Source organism: Plasmodium malariae (assembly GCF_900090045.1).
Source record: "Plasmodium malariae genome assembly, chromosome: 3".
NCBI lineage: Eukaryota > Apicomplexa > Aconoidasida > Haemosporida > Plasmodiidae > Plasmodium > Plasmodium malariae.
In genome coordinates, this window is record NC_041777.1 from 808,547 (window position 1) to 830,230 (window position 21,684).

General features: G+C 29.6%; 5 protein-coding genes across 5 annotated transcripts; 1 reads left to right on the top strand and 4 right to left on the bottom strand.

The window, feature by feature from the left end:
• Window positions 1-1,269: 1,269 nt before the first annotated feature.
• PmUG01_03025800 (conserved Plasmodium protein, unknown function) lies at window positions 1,270-6,330 on the bottom strand (the record flags this gene model as incomplete). Its single annotated transcript, XM_029008890.1, has 1 exon — window positions 1,270-6,330. The coding sequence occupies one exon, from the start codon at window positions 6,328-6,330 to the stop codon at window positions 1,270-1,272; it is 5,061 nt and encodes a 1,686-aa protein (XP_028859472.1).
• A 2,946-nt stretch (window positions 6,331-9,276) lies between these two features.
• On the bottom strand, window positions 9,277-11,378 carry PmUG01_03025900 (LEM3/CDC50 family protein, putative; the record flags this gene model as incomplete). Its single annotated transcript, XM_029008891.1, has 3 exons — window positions 9,277-9,900; window positions 10,159-10,920; window positions 11,025-11,378. 3 exons carry the CDS (start codon window positions 11,376-11,378, stop codon window positions 9,277-9,279), a joined length of 1,740 nt encoding a protein of 579 aa, XP_028859473.1.
• A 2,935-nt stretch (window positions 11,379-14,313) lies between these two features.
• PmUG01_03026000 (60S ribosomal protein L11a, putative) lies at window positions 14,314-15,034 on the bottom strand (the record flags this gene model as incomplete). Its single annotated transcript, XM_029008892.1, has 2 exons — window positions 14,314-14,760; window positions 14,960-15,034. 2 exons carry the CDS (start codon window positions 15,032-15,034, stop codon window positions 14,314-14,316), a joined length of 522 nt encoding a protein of 173 aa, XP_028859474.1.
• Window positions 15,035-16,974: 1,940 nt separating this feature from the next.
• On the top strand, window positions 16,975-17,965 carry PmUG01_03026100 (40S ribosomal protein S10, putative; the record flags this gene model as incomplete). The annotated part of the gene is made up of 3 exons (XM_029008893.1): window positions 16,975-17,059; window positions 17,498-17,659; window positions 17,799-17,965. 3 exons carry the CDS (start codon window positions 16,975-16,977, stop codon window positions 17,963-17,965), a joined length of 414 nt encoding a protein of 137 aa, XP_028859475.1.
• A 1,222-nt stretch (window positions 17,966-19,187) lies between these two features.
• Window positions 19,188-20,582, bottom strand: PmUG01_03026200 (conserved Plasmodium protein, unknown function; the record flags this gene model as incomplete). The annotated part of the gene is made up of 1 exon (XM_029008894.1): window positions 19,188-20,582. One exon carries the CDS (start codon window positions 20,580-20,582, stop codon window positions 19,188-19,190), a length of 1,395 nt encoding a protein of 464 aa, XP_028859476.1.
• Between the last annotated feature and the right edge of the window lie 1,102 nt (window positions 20,583-21,684).

The following is a 21,684-nucleotide window of genomic DNA, read 5'->3' on the forward strand; positions in this document are numbered from 1 at the left end:
AAATATTTAATTATTATATGGTTAAAGATAGAACACACATGGGATTAAATGGTATTGAAATGACCTTCCCGCTTTTCCTTTTCCCCAATTTTGAATTCCACATTTTATTATAAGCAGTATGTAGATGGTATATAATGAAATAAAACAAAATGAAGAAAGATAAAATAAAGCAAAATAAAGCAAAATAAAGCAAAATAAAGCAAGATTAAGCAAGATTAAGCAAAATAAAGCAAAATAAAGTAAAATAAAGCAAGATTAAGCAAGATTAAACAATATTAAGCAAATTAAGATTCAAATAAGTCCTTTAAAAAATTGGGCCATAAAAATAGCAGCCTTGGAAAAGTTAAAACAAAAAAAGAAAGAAAAAGTGGTAGTTAAACAAATGAGATACGAAACATTGGGGGGAAATGAAACAATAAAGAAAAAAATAAAAAATAAAAATAAATAAGAAAATAAAAAAATAAATAAGAAAATAAAAAAATAAATAAGAAAATAAAAAAATAAATAAATATATAAAGAGACGAATAAACAACTGAATAGGTAAGGAAATATGCATCTGAATGAATACACAGAGACGTGAACATATGAATGAATTAGTAAAGAAATAAATGTATGATTGAATGAATAAATAAAACGAAAAGAAATGGGGGAAATTCTCAAATTGGAAAATAGCTCAAATAAATTTTTAAAACGACTTTGCGTTTGTTTTGTTTTGTTTTTCTGAAAATTAAATGCTCCCATTCTTACTTCTCGTTGTACTTTAACCTGCTTTACCACATCTAGGCATTGCCTTACATTCTGTATAATTTTTTTTTTTTTTTTTTTTTTTTTTTTTTTTTTTCTTCTGTTATGCGCCATATATTAGTTAAAAAATTTGGCATTATGAGTATTTGCAAGGTTCATCCACTTCGTCTACTCCATTTACCTCATCTACCTCAATTACTTCGATATCTTCTTTGTGTTTCTCTTTGATCTCAGCTTTACATTTACAGAATTATCAGTATAGAAAGGAGGGAATTGGAGGGAAAAGGGGGGAAATGCGTTCTTTCCATTTATGCCCACTCCTGCCTGCTCAAAGAGTTATGCTTTCTTTTCCTCAGAGTCTATCTGCGGTGCCTTTTTTAGCTTGTTCTGTATGTATTCTATTATTTTCGTTTTATACATATGGTCATCAGTAGTTAGGTCTATAAAATGCGTGTTATATGCACTACCTTTAAAATTGATGATACTCAGATCGATAAAATTTTCAGGCTGTTGTTGTAACATATATTAAAAGTCTTCATATCTTGTAAAAGGGATTAAATTTTTAAAAAGAGTTTTTGAATTTTCAGTTTGTCTTTGTTTTAACGTTAAATTATTCTTTGTTAAAAAATTAAAATCATATATATCACTTTCCATTGGAAGAAGAGCAGAATAAATATAAATTGTCTCAAATATGTTTCTTGTATCATTATATGAAATATTATGATTAAATTTTTCTTTAATATATGAAATGTCATTATATGGATCACAAAAAATTTGCTCATTTTCTTTTTCAAAATTGATTAAAATGCCTTTATTATATGGAGGAATAATATATTTTTTGTTTTTAAATTCTGATATGTACATATAATTCATATTATAAGCTACTATGTTTTTCCTATCATATGTAATGTATTTATATAACTCTTCTTTTAAAAAGCGATGGTACTCCTTTTCAGTATGGCTCATTTCAATTTTTTCTCCCTCTTCAACCCCATCTTCTTCTATATCTTCTTCTATATCTTCTTTATCTTCATCTTTATCCTTATCTTTATCTTCATCTTTATCTTCATATGTATTCCTCTTTTTATCATCATAAAAAAGGGGGCTAATCTGTATATCGTTATCAAACGAAAAGATAGATTTGTTTATAGCGTGCATTTTCCTTTTTTCTTCTTCTTCTTCTTCTTCTTTTTCCTCTTCTTCTTTTTCCCCTTCTGTGCTGATTTTGTTTGCATTTGTTGCATTATCGACTGTACTTCCCTTTCCCTTTCCCTTTTCCCTTTTTTTGTTCCTAACACGTTTCATACTCGACTTGGCCAAAAGAAATTCCTTAACATTCTCGTCATACGTACAACTACAGCTCGTGCACTTATACTGCATAAGATGCTTCATGAATATGTTTTCACTGACAGTGGTAAACATAGAAAATGAATTTATATTAATAAAATTATTTGCATCACTATCCTTGCTATTCGACCAGTCCATAGGCACCGATTCCTCTCTTTTGAACAATTGCTCGGGTGTTGTGTATGGGGGGTATTTGCTCTGTTCTATCCCTCCCTCCCCTGATTCATCTTGCATTGAGAAGGACGTATAGTGGGAAGATGGGTCGGTACTCACATAAGTAGTACTTCCAGTTGTGCTTCCAGTCATACTTCCAATCGTGCTTGCAGTCGTTCCTCCGATAGTAATATCGCCAGTATGCCCACCAGTATGTCCACCAGTAAAGTCAACAGTAATAGCCCTAGTAAAACTTCCTATCATTCTGTTGGTTCCCTTTTCCTCTTCCTCGACCGTCCGCCCCTCTCTACCAACTTTTTCACCTGAACTGTGCATATCATTTTCCCCCTTTTCCCCGTTTTGCACTCCTCCTTTTGTCCTTGCATCGTCCCGTGGCTGATCGTTTTTTATATTTCTGCTGAGTACTTGCATAAAGTTGATGTTGGTGGTGTAGAAAATAGGAATATAGTTATACACCTTTTCACTCTGATTGATAATAAAACTTTTTAAAGCTACATAGAATGGCAAGTTCGTATGATCAACAAAATCGTTGGCTTGTAAGAATGGTAAAAAGGAATATACAATTTCGATTCTATTAATTCTATAATGATTTATATTATTTTTCAAATAATTTAAAACATTGATATATTGAAAAGGTATATCTTTCGTCTTGTTAAATCTTTTCACATGATCAATATGTATATCTAATTTTATATTATATTTCCTATTATTATTTAAAAAAAAATTGAAAAATACATAAAGATAATATGGTTTGTTAAATGAACATCTGTTTGTATTAATACCATCATATTCATTCATGTGCCGATTACTTGTATTATTTTTATTTCCACTCGAAATAATACTAAGGGTTGATGTTCCAGCTGTACTGTTGTTGTTACATACATATTCGTATAACGGGTTTGGATGAAATGAAACAAATAGTTCATTCAATACTACTGGAATTTTGAATTCGATAAAGCCTTTTTTCGACAATAATAAAATATCACTACTGCTCTTAAGTAGTTTGTTCATCAAAAAAGCATGTTCATCTTTCTCCTGCAATTTGTTACTCTCAAAATTACCTAGTTTCATTCTTACAAACCTCTTTGATGAGTCTATACTTGGGTTTAGTACTTGCTCATACCAATACACTCTCCCCCTTTCGTTTCCCCTCGAGCGGCTCTCCGCTTCCTCACCGTTGTTCCCACTGATAACACCGCTAATCCCTCTTGCCTCACCCAAATTGTACAAATCATTGTAAATGAAAAAGCGATCCGGAAAGGTGCATCGCCCGAGGCGATCTCCTTTATCACCATTGTCATGACCACTGCAGCTATAATCGCACTTATTAGTATCAACCATATCGTTCGAATTTCCTGTACAACCTGAACTGTGCAGGAGATTTCGCACATAGGCTACCTTCTTTGGAACTGCGTAATTCCAAATACCCCTCAGAATAAAATTGGGTTTTATATTGCTATTCATGTAATTAAAAAAAATATTTTTATTTAAAAAATTATAATTAAGACAAACATCATGTTGAAATATAAATTTCAAAAAGGCCTTCTTTTCATATTTATAAATAAAAACAATACTTTTACAAATACCATTATAATCCACATGTAGTTTGTATATATTTTTTTTATAATTATACTCTTTATATTTTTTTAAATTATTTAAAATATTTGTTGAAAGCATTGACAGTTTGGACTTATCAAAATTAGCTTTTTTCCATTCTTTATATAATATATGATCCGAAATAACGATCTTTTTATCCCTATTTTTTTTAAGTGTGCAGATTGATTTATCCCCTTGGATGACAATGTTTTCTTTGCATCCATAATTTGTTTTGTTAACCTCATTGTTGTTACAGCATTCATTGTTGTTACAGCCAATACAGCTGTTTTCCATCTTACTGCTATCTCTTTGTACATCAAGATTACTTCTGTCTTCTGGGCTGTGATGATGATTTCTTTCCCCCCCCTCCTTGTTGTCATTCCTCCTAAGATAAAATAATAACTCGGACTTGTCGATGGAGCGAAAAAAGGCACACGCAAAAGTGTTCCTATCGTCTGCATTGCCATATGCGCGGTTATACTCATAGTCATATCCATAGCTGTCGTCATCATCATAATGGTATCCACCACCGTCATACCCATCACTATACCAATCGCTGTTACCGCTACTGCTACTGCTACTGCTACTCCTACTGCTACTCCTACCGCTGCTCCTACCGCTGCTCCTACCGCTGCTCCTACCGCTGCTCCTACCGCTGCTCCTACCGCTGCTCCTACCGCTGCTCCTACCGCTGCTCCTACCGCTGCTCCTACCGCTGCTCCGCTTTGATTGCTCCCTTTGCAACAAGGATCCCAATGTTTGCTTGTACAAATGGACATTTCTCAAGGGATCATGAGCTAGCATTTTTTTGCTCCTTTCCGTAGTACATATACCTATCTTCAATTTTTTATTATTTTTTAAAATTTTGTCAAAATTATTTTCTTCTGATATATTTAATTTTTTTAAAATAAGACCAACGCTATTTATGTTCACGTGAGCTTTAGTCCTACTTAACAATTTGAAATATTGATAATCTTTATTAGATTTCATAATATATTTTATTATCAAATCGTTATCATTATTTAACAGGGTGTGGTATGCACTATCATTTATTTCATCTTCTCTATTGGTTTTACCCCCTTGGAATATGTTTTCTTTAATACTATCTACATTATCATACTGCTTATCAGTTCGAATAGTTGACGAATCATCTTCCAAGGTATTAACTTCTTCCTGGGAGAGATCTTCACCTTGTTCTTTGTTGTTCATCTTTGTTTTGTGCACCTGCCCAAGCTTGTCTTCATCATTCATATAACTCTTTTTTTCATTCACTATTTCGATTGGCACTACATCTGGCACCGCTTCATCTGGCACTGCTTCATCTGGCATGACTTTATCTTTTATGATTATATTGTTTTTCTTTTCCTGAGATTTATTTGGACTTTTTAAAAAGATGTAGTTGGAATAAGAGTTATTCCATGCATATTGGAATATTTTATTAAAATTTATTTCATCAATAGCCAATGATAGGGGAGATAAAAAAGAATAATTTTTCATATCATCTAGATGATCTCCTAAGTATATCCCTTTAACTTTATTCTTTTTATTGTTATATGAAAACTCGTTAGAATTATTTAAAATATTCGTTTTGTTCCTATCAATGAAATAGGAAACGGGGTACATCTTTTGCACATTGCTTATATGTCTATTTTTTTCCTTCTTCACAAACAGAGAAAAAAAGTCTAATAAGATGTAGAAGCATTTATAAAACATGTTCTTGTAGCGTTGATTTCTACTTCTTACACTTCTACTCATCTGATCATCTATGTCACTACTTTCATCACTTCCACTCCTTTGCTCTCCCCCCTCGGGCGCATTTGTAGCTTTTTCCTTAATTGTGATATAGAATGGACTGGTGTGCAAATAAATATATTTAACTTGTTCTTCCTCTTCATCGTAAAAATCTTTTTCTTTTTTTATATGGCTTTCTTCTGTTTCTACATATCTTTCTTCCTTTCTTCTATGTCTTTCTTCCTTTCTTCTATGTCTTTCTTCCTTTCTTCTATGTCTTTCTTCCTTTCTTCTATATCTTTCTTCCTTTCCTCTATGTATTTCTTCCTTTCCTCTATGTATTTCTTCCTTTCCTCTATGGCTTTCTTCCTTTCCTCTATGTATTTCTTCCTTTCCTCTATGGCTTTCTTCCTTTCCTCTATGTATTTCTTCCTGTCCATCATGTATTTTTTCTATTTTTCCATCTCCTTTTCCCTTTTCCTCTTTTGCTATAAGCACTGTGGACTCATGCCGTTGTTCTCTTTCTCTACGAACATGATGACATTCATAGTCATCAGAGCTTGAACAGCTTGGTTTTGATAATCTTTTATTTATTACATTGTATGAAGAAACAAAAAGATGATCTCTAAAATTTTCAACAAAAAAATCTGCTAATGATGGATGAATGACTAAATTACAAGTAACTTTTGAAAAAACAAGAATAATTATATTTATCACTATAAATTTAAATAGGAACATTTTAAAAAAAAAAAAAAAAAAAAAAAAAGGGGGGTCGAGATGTGTTAATGTTCCAAATGGATAGTAATAATACTAAAATACTCAATTTTTAAGAATTCCGTTTTCCATGCCTTATTACTAAAAAAATCATTTTGCTCAAACTTCTTTCAGCATTATTATAAGGAAATATATAAATATATATGTTTATATGTATAAACGGGTTGTTACATAAGCACATATGAGTATATGTACATAAACGCAGTCATGTGCTCGTATGTGCATAAACGAGGTCATGTGTTCATATAAACTTAGCTAAACACGCTTACGCATAGCATATACCAAAAAAAAAAAAAAAAAAAAAAAAAAAAAAAAAATCCTTCCTTTTTTAACTGTATTATGCCTTGCAAAATATGTACACTTAAAGCTTTTGATCTCCCTAGGCAATTGCATACATTTTAAAAGATAACAAAATTAAATAAAAAATAAATATATATTTATGTATATATATAAATACGGACGTATATTTATGTATATATACATAGAAACATTTAGCTTACAATTTGTTAAAAGGAACAAATAAAAATAAAAAAAAAAAAAAATTAAAAAAAAAAAGCAGTGAACGTACATGTGTTTATCATATTTGCATGCATTTGCACTTGCATTTAGATCTCTTCGAATTTTTTTTCCTTTTTTCGCATTTTTTAAATTGATTTTATAAATATATATATATATATTAATACATACATGTATAAATATGTATAAATATATATAAATATGTATAAATATGTATAAATATGTATAAATACGTATAAATACGTATAAATATGTATAAATACGTATAAATATGTATAAATATGTATAAATACGTATAAATATGTATAAATATGTATAAATATGTATAAATACGTATAAATATGTATAAATATGTATAAATATGTACAAATACGTATTTTTTTTTTTTTTAAATACGCAATTATTTTTTAAGTGTTACGAATGAACAGACCACTAGACTTTTAAAAGGAAAAGTACACATAAATTCACTGCAGGTAGTAAAATATGCATATATACGCATAATGCACGTATGTATGCTTATTTGTGTAAAGAGGGTTATGTTGTAAATTTTGTGAAGACCGCGCATTTGTTTTTGCATTTTAGGATTGAGAGTGTAATTCGTTTCTTCCTCCGTCGGGCCTTATAATTGTTATTATGATTGTATTTTTTTTTTTTTTTTTTTTTTTTTTTTTTACGCCCCTTTTATGAATAAATTATTTTATTTCATTACATTTCGTTGTATTTTATTTTTTGGAATATACCTGAACATTCTACATTTGAACGAACTGAGTATTCCTTTTTAATTTCATTTTTTTCAATAAGAGACTAAAGATATAAGTTTTTTTAAATATATGTTGGTGTAATAAATATAGGCCTTTTGTTTCATGAGATTTTTCTCAAAAAATATTTAAATTGTAAGTTCCAGTGTGACACTTCTTTATAGATGTTTTAAAATTTTTTAATACTGCCTAGCACATTTGAACATTAATTATTATTATTACTATTGGTAGTAGTCGTAGTAGTAGTAGTAGTAGTAGTAGTAGTAGTAGTAGTAGTAGTAGTAGTAGTAGTCGTAGTAGTCGTAGTAGTAGTAGTAGTAGTAGTCGTAGTAGTCGTAGTAGTATTTCTATTATTATTAAATTATCTTTTTTATTTATTTTATTTTTATTTTTATTGTTATTATATTTATATAGTAACGAAAAAGGGAACTTCGATTTAACATCACCGCAATTCAACGAAGCAACACCTCAACATAGTAAATGCTCAGTAAACATAAACGAGCTTATTTAAAAAATTAAATAGTAGGTAATCATATAGTTTTTATAAATTAGCTTTGAAAAAAAGACATCTTTTACACAAATACGCATAGGACTGTTGCATAAGCGCACCACGATCAACCCTTACCACATATGCATGTATGTAAAGAGGTGTGTATGGGTATGTACATATGTATACGTATGCACGTATATATTTATACATATATACACATATACATTTGCATATGCATATATATATCTATATATATGTATACATACGCACGTTTACATGTGGAAATGTATTTGCACTTAAACATACTTATAAAGACAAATGTATACGCACCAGTTTGTACATGCATATTAAAGCATATGTTCACAAAAAAGTGAAAAGAATGGAAATGAAAAGCAACAAAATTTTCAAAAAAGGGTTATTACGTTTATGAAGTAAAATTACAAAACAGTTTGTAAACATAAAAAAAAAAAAAGGAAATGGGAGTGCACATTGAATAAAGGTAAAATAACGAATGTGCATAGAAATATAAAAATAAATCTTCTAATTTTATCTCATTTATATGTTTTTTGAAGAGTAAGTATTATTACGCGTTCATATTTTTTTTTTTTTTTTCCTATAAGCAAATATTATTACGCGTTCATATTTTTTTTTTTTTTCCTATAAGCAAATATTATTACGCGTTCATATTTTTTTTTTTTTTTCCTATAAGCAAATAGTATTACGCGTTCATATTTTTTTTTTTTTTTTCCTATAAGCAAATATTATTACGCGTTCATATTTTTTTTTTTTTCCTATGAGCAAATATTATTGCACGTTCTTATTATTTTTTTTTTATATGAGCTAATGTTATTGCGTGTTCATAATTTTTTTTTTTTTTTTTTTTTTATGAACCAGTAATATTGCGTGTTTTTATATATATATGTATATATGCACATAAACCTATATATGGAGCGTCTGTTCTTCCTTCCAAACGAGGGTAGAAGACCACCTTTCTGGTAGCTCACGCCATGTAACGTTTCAGACATTTTTAAAATTTCGCCCTCCACTTTGTATTACTATCACCTTTCTGTCCTCTTTCCCCTTAGAGACAAGTAATAAAACGCACGCATACACACAAATAAGGGGAAAATTTAACAGGACAGGCTTTTATATATAACCAATAATCCTAGGATGCTTCCACTGATTATAAATAAGACACAAGGAAATGCAAAGAGAAATGATTCCAACAGTTAAATAGAGAATTCCAATGGATTGAGATTTTTCATTTATAAAAACTGACCCCTCTGCTATAACGAAATATTTCTTTCCATTAAATTTATTAACAGGAAAGTTATTTTTTATATGAACATAGACAGGTAATTTTAATTCGACATTTAATTTAGCATATTTTTTACGAAATTCTGATAATGCAGCTGTTTTCATCCAAACAATAAAATGAGAGTTTTCCACTCCATATCCATTATTTTTATTCATATTTAAAGTAGACATATAATTGTCGTTCATTAACCAAAAATCAACTTCTCCCTTATGTAATTCCATATCACGTGCAGACGGATTTTTAAATTTATTGTAGTCACTAAACCATGTAATAGCTTCTTTCGATTCGTCTATTTCTATCATCTCTTCCAAATTGGTATCTTTATATAAGGTAAAAGTATCATTAAATACGCTTCTAGCTACTAACCCACATGGGTGTAGTACCTTCCCCTCTTTATTTTGTGATACCGGAAAGCATTGAGATAGGTCGCTCGCTTTTGTGTATATCACCCCCTATACATTCGTAAAGAACAAGTCGTCTTTTCAGTTTCACCGTTTTGCGGTAGCAAGTACGCGATGGCATGTACGTAATATCACGTATGTTATTGCACCTATGTAATAGCACCTATGTAATTGGACCTACGTAACCGCCCCAATGTAATCGCATGAACGGGGATAAATTATGAATAAACACGGAAATATATGAACAGATGCAGGTAAAAACACATACAGACTCAAAATGCAGGGAGATGACTATGTTGTTTTTCTTACCATCAACTGGTTGTGCGACTTAGAGATTAAATACTTCTTATGGTTCTGATAAAAATTATGTAATTCGTAATAAATGTAAGAGTTTTTTCTGAACGGTCTAATAGGGCCGTAACACAAGTCCTCGTTCATTTGAAGAATTAATGAAGTTCCCTCCATATGACCATAGGATATTCTACATTCCTTTCTCGTGGTAGAAAAGATAATAAACACTGAACCAATAATTATAAATATGATTGATATAGTCAAATATGTTATTATCAAACATGCAGGTGTCCAATATCGCTGTTTCGATTTTAATTCTTGTTGCTTAAATTTTTCAATGATTGATGTTCTTTTAAGTTTGTGATTAACACTACCGGGGGTACTACTCCAACTTCTACTTCTACTTCTACTCCTACTCCTACTTCTACTCCTACTTCTACTCGGTGTCCTCTTTTTTACTTCCCCATCTTCGTTTGTATCTCTGCTGGTTCTTACACCTATGGCATTATCTGTATTATCATATATATTATTTTCCCCCTCTCCTCTTTTGATATCAGACCTATACTCAGGAAACACATTTTTCCTGTATTCGGCAAAGGAATCCATATTCGAAATACTATTTATATAATTTAATTGGCTGTTTAAATTTTTAAAAATATTTTGTTTCTCTTCAATAAGATTACATGATGAACTGCTATCACTTGATAAATTTTCGTTGTTGTATTGTACGAATTGTCCGAAATTTCGTTGATCATCATTTTGAAACATATGTTTTTCTGGCTTCCTTCTTTTTTTTATTTTATTATTATTATTATTATTATTTTTTATTTTTTTTTTTTTTTTTTTTTTTTTTTTCTTTCTTCGTCATGCACATTGTAAGTTACGCGGTTGTCTTTCTCCCTTTCGGTGCGCATGGGTTTTGTTATCTCCCTAGCCAGCTCCTTTGCTAATTGTTTAGATGATTTATTTTTCCGCCCCCTTAGTGTTTCTGTCTCTATCTTCGTCATTCCCTCTTCCTGTACCGCTATCTGTACCTCTTCTTTTGCCTCTTCTCCTACATCGCTCCTTCCGCCTTCAAATTTTGCATCCTTCCTAGCCTTATTAACATTTCCATTCTCCACAGATTTTTCTTTTTCCTTTATATTTTTTCCAGTCTTCCTTATGTCTTCTTTATTAAGTGTACTTAAAGCGTTTGTTTTCCCCTTCCCTTCTCTTTCAATATCAGTCAAATTATTCATTATACTTTTTTAAGAAAATTTTTTCCGATTACGTTTTGGTGTGTGTGTGTGTGTGTACACATGTGTGCACTTATTTGGTATGCGCGCACATGAATATATGTACACGTAAGTAATACGAGTATATGTATTTATTTGTTTGATTGTTTGTTTGTTTGTTTGTTTGTTTGTTTGTTTTTCTCTTAAAAAAAAGCCTGCGCTTCTTTAAGGGGAACAAGGGTGTGTTTCCCTATTCACGAGTATCATTACGCACTAAGAATAGCAAAATCGTATGATGACAATACTTACAAAAGAAGGTGGACGAGCGCGTGAACTATCCGATAAAGGATCATTCAGAGTGAAACAAAAGTATAGGCGCAGTGTATACTCTTATAATAGCATGTACACAACATGTACATAGTGTAGGAGGAAGTCAGCATATGAACGAGTGTATATATATATATATACACATGCACATATATATATATATTTACACGCGCTTATATATACTTACACACGCATATACATATATACACATGCATATATATATACATATATTTATTTTTTCAGTTGGAGGGGAACAAGAAAAGCCATAACCCATCAAAAGAGAAAAAAAGGTAGTAGAATTTTTCCTGAAGAGGGATATTATATTGAGGGGGTCAAGTGCTCAACTACCACTTAAGATATATAATAGTATGAATTGTGGTAGTTTAAAATTTAAGGAGTAAAATTGTTCTAACAGAAATAGTATATATGTACGTATAAATATGCGTATGTGTGTACTTGCATGTATATATACACCTTTACAAATTTAAAAAAAGAAAAAAATAAATAAAAATCAGATTATTCCCACAAGGCCTATAAAATGAAAATATGTTATGGTAAGCGGTACCCTGGCCTTTAACTAGCTGAAGGGAGTTCTACATAAATGTATGAGCCATACGCATTTATGTATGTATATATATATATATATATATATATATATGAATGTGTGTGTGTGTTCTTATAGGTTTAATTTTTCTCATAGTTCACGCCTATTTGCTTGTGCATGTGCATATATGTACCTGTACACATGATATGACAGCACAACATGCCACTTCGCCCTTTTTGATGTTTTTAAAAATATTTGCTTGTCCTCACTAACTGCTCTGATATTTTCTATATTTCTTCTCAAAAAAAAAAAATATAAAATAACAAAATAATATAATACAACATAATACAATATAATGATAATTAATATTTCCATTTACTCAAACAGACGCGCATACCATACTCTTTTGCTTCTTAAGTACTACTGAGTCTTCGTACAGTGTGCAAGTTATTTTGCTTTGCTGCATTGAAAACTGCACAAAATGAAAATAAAGCGATAGCGTTACGCTCGTACAGTACAGTATGCATTACAATGTACGTTTCTGTTGTAACACTTCCCCTGTTTTATGTACACAAATTTAATAAAAAGGAAAAGAAGTAAAGAAATCAGAAAAAATAAAAAAGAATATTCCACAAAAAAATCTGCACTAAATAGTGCTAAAAAAAGAAAAAAAATAAACTAAAAAATCAGTAAAATCAGTAAAACTTGTTAAACTTATCTAATATTCGCTAATATTTGCTAAAAATTTATAATGCATATTTTTATTTTTAGTAATGCTACACAATTTCCAGAAATGGACATATATTACGTGGTCACTTACATGAAGTAAACAGAAATATTCTTTACTCATTTTAAGAAAGATAAGACATTAAAATTGTTCTTCCGTTTTCTGTTTATGTTTATGTTTATGTTTATGTTTTTTTTTTTTTTTTTTTTTTTGCTACTAATTATGTAAGGTGAAGAAGTTTAGTATGTTCCTATTGTAGGTACTCATTTTTTTTTTTTTTTTTGTTATTTTTTTATTTATTTATTTTTTTTCTTCTTTTTCCCCATCAGAATATAATATAAGCTAAACCTAACAAGGAGTATCTACAAATTTACATGATGCTCATGTATGGCAAATGAAAATTTTCTATTTATTTTGTTCCTTTTCATCTTATAAGAAAAGTTTTGCATGTCGTACTTTTACTTCGGCTTTCTTCCTCTAGGTATGTGCTCACACATTTCGTACTTTCTCGTAATTATAATCTTTCTCATTTAGCGAAAGGACATATGATAACATAACAATAACTTGTAGCTACAATCACTATCAACATTGCTCGGTATGCCTTCATCATATTAATGAAAAGACAGTGTGAACAGATGGAAAAAATTGATTGTAGTGGTATGTGAAATATATATTTTTTTTTTTTCTTTTTTTTAATACATATCATGGTCTAATAATATATAATTGGGCATAAAATTTTGTGGAATAAAAAAAAAAAAAAAAAAAAAATTTTTTAAAGCATATACACGCATAAATACACACATACATAAGCATATATAAGTATATTTATTTATTTATATATATATTTATTTATATGTACATGTACACCCACACACATACGTACAAGCACACACTGTGCACGTTTGAAGGGGCAAAAAAATTATTTACACATTAAGCCGTTTTACATAAAAATATGTACATATAGGATTACGTACATGCTTATGTACGTAAGTATGTACATGTGTATACACGTGCGTATATGCATAATTGGAGGGCGTTAAACTGACAACGTCATTGTTTCTTCCTATTTCGCCAAAGAGGTGTATTGATGGTACTGATATATTTAAAAAATTTGTAAATTTCTTTTTTTTTTGCTACGAATTATACAAGGGCGACTACGTTTAATTTGTTCGCATGATAGGTATATCTTATCTTGATTTATCTTATCTTGATTTATCTTATCTTGATTTATTTTATCTTGATTTATCTTATCTTGATTTATCTTATGTTAGTTTATCTTATCTTGATTTATCTTATCTTGGTTTATCTTATCTTGATTTATCTTATCTTGGTTTATCTTATCTTTTTTTTTTTTTTCTTTTTCATTTGAGCAAAATTCCATCGAATTTGGTTTGAAACCACTTCATTGCGTCATCCTTTGTAACTTTATGAGTTTTGGAAATGGTCGATCTTCTTCTCCTTCTTCTGGTTACTCTATAACCGGGTCGAGAGAGGTGCACATAAAAGTCCATACCATATATACCAGTAGAAGGGTCGTACTTAATACCTAGATCTATATGTTCTTGTATACCAAAACCAAAATTTCCTGTGTCCGAAAAATTTTTTCTTCTCAGTTCATATTCTTTTACTTTTAATCCTTTCTCTAATATTTCTAATGCTTTCTTACCTCTTACTGTTACAAAACATGATATCTTTTCATTTCTTCTTACACCGAATGATCTAATTGTAAATCTACATTTTCCAAAAATTGGCTTCTGATCAGTCAGTTGTTCCAACACCCTCGCTGCTCTTGTTAACCTGTCACCTGACTAGGCAAGGTAAAAATGGGAGAAGCAAAATGGGAAATGCAAAAAGGATAGGGATAAATGTAACAATACATAGTTGAATATTTAAAATAGTGCAGGAGAGGCGAACATTAGTTACTACACATACACAAACGTATACATCTGTTATGCACAGAACACGAGTAATTCACGATACAAACTCAAATACGCAAACTTTGCTTACCTCCCCAACACATATATTGAGTACCAACTTGTTAACTTTAATTTCTCTCATAACATTATCTTCTTTTTTTTCCATTTTTATTTGCAAAATAAAAAAAAAATATATATATAATAAAATAAAAAATAAAACAAAAATAAAAAAAAATAAATAAAGTAATGTTAAAAAAAATGTTTTTGAAAAAACGTAAAATGAGGAAAGAGCGGGCCCTATTAAAATTTATAAAAATGGGATTAATTCTTGTTAGGTATAATTTTTTGAATGATCATAATTTGCTGAACGTTCATAATTTGCTGAACGTTCATAATTTGCTGAACGTTCAGAATTTGCTGAATGTTCATAATTTGTTGAATGTTCATAATTTGCTGAATGTTCATAATTTGCTGAATGTTCATAATTTGCTGAACGTTCAGAATTTTTATTTTTTCTTTTTTTAAATCCTATATATCCCTTTAAAAATTTACATAAAACAATATAACACTACTGTTCGTGTTATTCGGCATTTACACAATTGTGCTGCTTTGGGTATTCATTCGATTATAAATTTTTTTTCTGTTCAATTCGTGTACTGGCATATTCATTCGCGCACTTGCTTTTATTTACTTATTTGCTTAACTTTTATTATTTACGCAAAAAAGTCTTGCGCATAAAATCAAACGGAGAAAAATTCCTTATCTCGTTACTTGCTAACGGGTAAAGGGTACACGTACATTTAATGAATTAAAACACGGATTCCAAAAAAATTTACAGATGCTAGTGGAAAAATGGTGTTATTCAGTTTAAACTCAAGCAGGCAAATATAACCTGAATGCGCAATTTTTTTTGTTTGATGTTATTATGTATGTAATAATGGGTAATAAACTTAAAAATATATTACATGAGTATGTATATGCTTCATAATTATTTATGTTATATCACACCATAGCACAAATAATATATGAAGCCGCTGCCTATATAATGCTCATAAAAGTTCACCCGGGCATATTTCTGTTACACGTACATATATATATATATATAGATATATGTATGTACATATATGTACATGTACATACATAATTATACATCTGTACACTTAAGCATATGCATACATATAGTAGTGTATATCAGCACTTGCCGAACGAACTTTTGTTCATTGCTTTCTCTTCTTGGAAAAGGAAAAAGGAGAGAAATTTGGTGGAGAGGGAGGTGGATATGCTTCAAGTAAAAATTAAAAAAAGCACTAGTTGAAAAGAAAAAAAATGGAAAAAGAAATTAAATTATATGTGTATAGGGTTATTACATATATGCACAGTTAATAATATTTTTATTTTGTCAAGCATAATTAGTAAGCAAATATATACATACATATATATAATATATGTTGTATACCTATCTGTAGGGGAACTTTCGAATTTGCCAGTTTTATGATTTATTTATGCATTTATTTACCTGAAAAGGAGAAACACTATATTTTTTTTTTTTTTTTGCTAAGGGCCTATATGTGTAGTTTTGCTCCATCGTACATTGTTATATTGGGTTACATTCCACTATGCATATATAAAAATAATGTATTTAGAATGTTAAGCAGCAAATGCGCAGGAATATTTATGTATATATAAATATACTTCAGTAATATGCACATATGTACACGTACATATATGAATATATGTTTGTATACGTATATATATATACATATACAATTATGCGTGCATATTATACATATACTTGTTTTCGTACACCGATTGTACATGCATACGTATATATGCCCATATTTTTCATTTTAGTTCTTTTAAAAAAAAAAGATTAAAAAGTAGTTTTAACATAAAGAAATGAAAGGGAGCTTAAATTTGTTAAAAAAAAAAAAGTATTCATTTTAACCTATTAATTTTCAAGAATATTTAACTTTTAATTTTTTTCTTTATATGTATATACATACATACATAGATACATACGTACATAGATACATACGTACATAGATACATACGTGGAAATATACATACATGTAATAAATTCTTTTAACTGTATCTTTATTATAAAAAATGGATAAGAAGATTCTGCCACATCATAAGTATAGTTATATTCCAAAACAGAACAAGAAACTCATATATGAGTATTTGTTTAAGGGTAAATAATTTGTTTATACTGTTATAACAAATGAGCTTATTTTTTATTTTTTTTTTTTTTTTTTAAATCTGCGTATATATTAATAAATTCTCCATCATTTTATACTGTATAGTTTATCTATTATTGTTTATATTTAATTGCGTACATTATTGTATGTAGTATTATGTTATGTCATTTTGTAATAACCTCAATGTAACTTTCACCTATTCCTTGTATTTTTAATGAAAAATGAATTAATGCATTTTTTGCATGAACAGTTCAGGAAATGGGATTTTTTTTTTTTTTTTTTTTTTCCATTTATATGTGCGTGTATGTTTGAAGTTTTAGGTACATAAGTAGTATATATATGTGTTCATGCTTAAGTACATACATGCTTACATAAATACATGAAATTTTTTTTTTTTTTTTTTTGTAATTTCCCATTTTGGCTACTTGTAGAGGGAGTCATAGTAGTTGAAAAAGATGCAAAGATTCCTCGCCACCCCCATTTAAATGTACCAAATTTGCACATAATGATGACACTGAAGTCTTTGAAAAGCAGAAATTATGTGGAGGAAAAATATAACTGGAAGCACCAATATTTTGTATTAAACAATGAAGGTATTTCTTCGTAAGAATATTTCGTGCGCACTGAGCACATGTGCATGTAATACGTATATATACATATGTATATGTTTGTATGCGTTTTCTGTGCACACATCTGTATGCCTATTTTCCCATGCAAATTTCCCCCTTTCAGGTATTGAATACTTGAGGGAGTTTTTACACCTACCACCATCTATATTCCCTGCAACTCTGTCCAAAAAGACAGTGAATAGAGCACCAAAGGTGGAAGAGGAATTTTCAAGAGAGTTTAGACAGCCAATGGGTAGAGGAAGATCTTATGAAAAAAGAAACTTCGACTGATCAGCTGATCCAACATCTGACTAGCTGCTTAGTTAACTGGTTGGACCGAGTGACTGATTGATTTTTTTTTTTTTTTTTTTTTTTTTTTTTGCTGTAAATTCTGGACTACACCGCAATTGTTAAGTTGTAGGAGGTTCCGTGTTAGTGTAATTATCTTTGTTGTATTTTTTCCACATCACTTTATTTTACCATTTATTTTACCATTTATTTTACTATTTATTTTACTATTTATTTTACCATTTATTTTACTATTTATTTTACCATTTATTTTACCATTTATTTTACTATTTTATTAATTTTTTTTTTTTTCTCAATTTTGCAATTACCCATACATTCCATATACACGTACACACAAACACGAAAACGTAAAATATGCTCTCCCATTTTTATAACCAAGTGCCCCATTTCATTTTAAAAACTTAGCGCTTAATTTTTAAAGAAAAAAAAAAAAAAAAAAAAAATGGTGTTAAGCTTACAACTTTTTTAATTATGAAAATGAAAAATTAAAATTAAAATTAAATATTACGGTTAAAAAAAAAAAAAAAAAAAAAAATTAAGACATTTTTGCAAATTAAAGATGGATCATTTTTTGACCTTCCTCTTTATATGATGTAAGAAAAGTTGGCATGGGAAAAAATAAAATAAAATAAAAAAAAAAAAAAAAAAGGGGAAAGCCATGCACACACTATAAGTAAAAGGTAATATAGTGAGATGAGAATACTAATATTCCTTCTTACTATGTCCATATATATTAATAGTATTATATGCACACTATTATCAATATAAAAGGGTGCACAAAAATACGAACGACATATTTGTAATGAGTCTCATAGGTAACATGTAATATTGATATACTACATGAAAAAAAAAAAAAAAAATAATTTTTTATTTTAATCAGGCAAATGGGGGAGTAACATATATATATGTGTATATATGTGTATATATGTGTATATATGTGTATATATGTGTATATATGTGTATATATGTGTATATAAGTGTACATATGTGTACATATGTGTATATGAGTGTATATATGTGTATATATGTGTATATATGTGTATATAAGTGTATATATGTGTACATATGTGTACATATGTGTATATGAGTGTACATATGTGTATATATGTGTATATAAGTGTACATATGTGTATACGTATTTATATCCATACACAGAGGTATCCGCTGCTCCCCCCAGCACTTGCGTGAAGAGACCTTTCCCAACTTACCTTTTTTTTTTTTTTTTTTTCTTCTTCTTCTTATCGTCCGTCAGGTCTGTTTTGTGGCCCGGTGCCTCAAGTGCTGCAGGTGTATTTCCCAAGAGTGCCTTCTCATCCCTTCTTTGTTTCCTCTTTAAATACTTATTGTCAATCATACGCTTGATACGAGCTTGTATAAGTTTATAATTTTCTTCTTTCTTTTTTATATATTCTTTAAAAAAGGATGGTAATTGTATATCATAAAATTTCATGAGCGACTTTTTAGTTTGTTCTGAAAATTGTTTTCTTTGTTTTTTATAAAGTGAATTTTCGCTTATCATTTTTTGTGTCATATTATTGTAATTAACAGCTTCTTGATATGTTTTTTCAAATTCTTTTTCATTGAAATTTGAATAATATTCATTTGCTTTTTTGTTGAACATGATATATAAATAGTCCGGTCGAATTCCTTCTAAGAATTCTCTATTTTTTATTTGATTTTTAATTGTTTCTAATTTTAAAAATGCATTATCTCTTTTTAATACTTTTTCACATTTTTCAATATTTAAAAAATCAAAAAACATTTTTAAAATAGATGGATGAATACCTTGACTGTTTATTTCTCTATTTGTTTTTTTTATTACAATTGGTAAGGTCGTTTCCCCTTCTTCTAAAATCCGGTCTACTCGTTCATGGTCATCTAATGGTGTTACAGGTGATACTTCTTTTAAATTTCTTATAGCTATCCATTCTTTCCATAATAATTCCTTTTCATATTTAAATAGCTCCGTATAAGAAGGCATATAAAAATTTATTTTATATTCAAGCTTATAACAAAAATCATCATATGTTATTACTGATCTGTTAGTAAATAATTTGCTAATAAATAATCGAGGGGTTAAAGAATGACTACATAATGGTTTAAACGGATCACAGATTTTTCCAATTAATTTTAAGAGTTCATATTTTACAGGATCTATTAAATTAAATGGTAATTCATATCCTTTTAAATACTCTCCTTTTATTTTATCTTTTAAAATAATAAATGGTTCTTTATCTATGTTATAGTCAGGTAATTTATATGGATATTCATCAATTAATTCTTCTATTAATTTATAATTTGAGGTTAACTTAAAATCATCCATTCTAGATTGTTTGTTTTTTTCATTTTCTTCTTTTTTTCTTTTATTTATGATAATTTTTGTTCTTAACTGATTACTCTTTTTTTGGGCTGGTTTAGACACGAACACACGATAAGTACTATTCTTTCCATTTTTTTCTCTATTCATATAGATGCTCTTCTCCATATAAAAGCAACTACAGTAGTAGCTCACATTTATGGGGGTCGTTATCACTACTACAATCAGAAGGTAGTGTAATGCTGTGAGGGTTCTTCCTAAAGCTTTTGTCGTTATTTTCATGGCTTTTCCCTGGTCCCACCACCACGAACGGTAGAAGCGGCGGAAGCAGCAGCAGCACTAGCAGCACTAGCAGCACTAGCAGCAGTAACACCAGCACTAAAGCCAATACCACCACGTACTCCCCTTTCGTTACTTTAGTTAATTCGTTTTACCTACGATGGGAAATTAATCTTGTGCACCCACTTCATGCGTTTTCCGCCAAGGGAGGGGGGATATCCTTATGAGTGCACATGAACACACATACCTACGTGAAGTATGTATAACCTTTTTATGTGAACAATTTGAATTTTTACTACGCACTGCGTTCGGCAAGGGGGGGAAGAGGGGGAAAGGAAAGAATGTACAGCAAAAATGGACGGAAAAAATGGATGGAAAAAATTGTACAGCAAATAATAAACGGAAATACCGTACAACAAATAATATATGGAAATACTGTACAACAAATAATATACGGAAATACTGTACAACAAATAATATACGGAAATACTGTACAACAAATAATATACGGAAATACTGTACAACAAATAATATACGGAAATAATGTACAACAAATAATATAAGGAAATACTGTACAGCAATCATGTATGGAAAAAATGTAAAGCAAAATGCGAAGAAATAATAAAACTATTCTCCCACGCTTGATGAAAATGCCGCAAATGATGGTAAAGGAGGTGGGAAAGATTTTTCAATTTTGTTTGCTCACAATATGCATAAGAGTTTATGTGATAAGTTTGATTGTTACGTTTGCATGTGTACACGTGTACTTACGTGAGGGATGACATATATAACTGAACACATATGTGCGCAATTTCATGCAGTACTATATTACATAAGGAAAAATGTGGGTGCTAAATGCATACGTAACAATGTTTTTCTTGCCTCGCTCCTTAGCAAATGTATACACGATTATCCGAGGATTTTTATTTACCTTCACTAGCTATTGCTTCATGCAATATTTGCACACCTGTTACTAGCACACTTCTCTGTGCATAATAATTTTTTTTTTTTTTTTTTTTCTTCTCCTTTGCCATCTCATTCTCTTTATCTTTATCTTCATCTTCATCTTCATACTTATCTTCACATTCACTTTCACCTTCACATT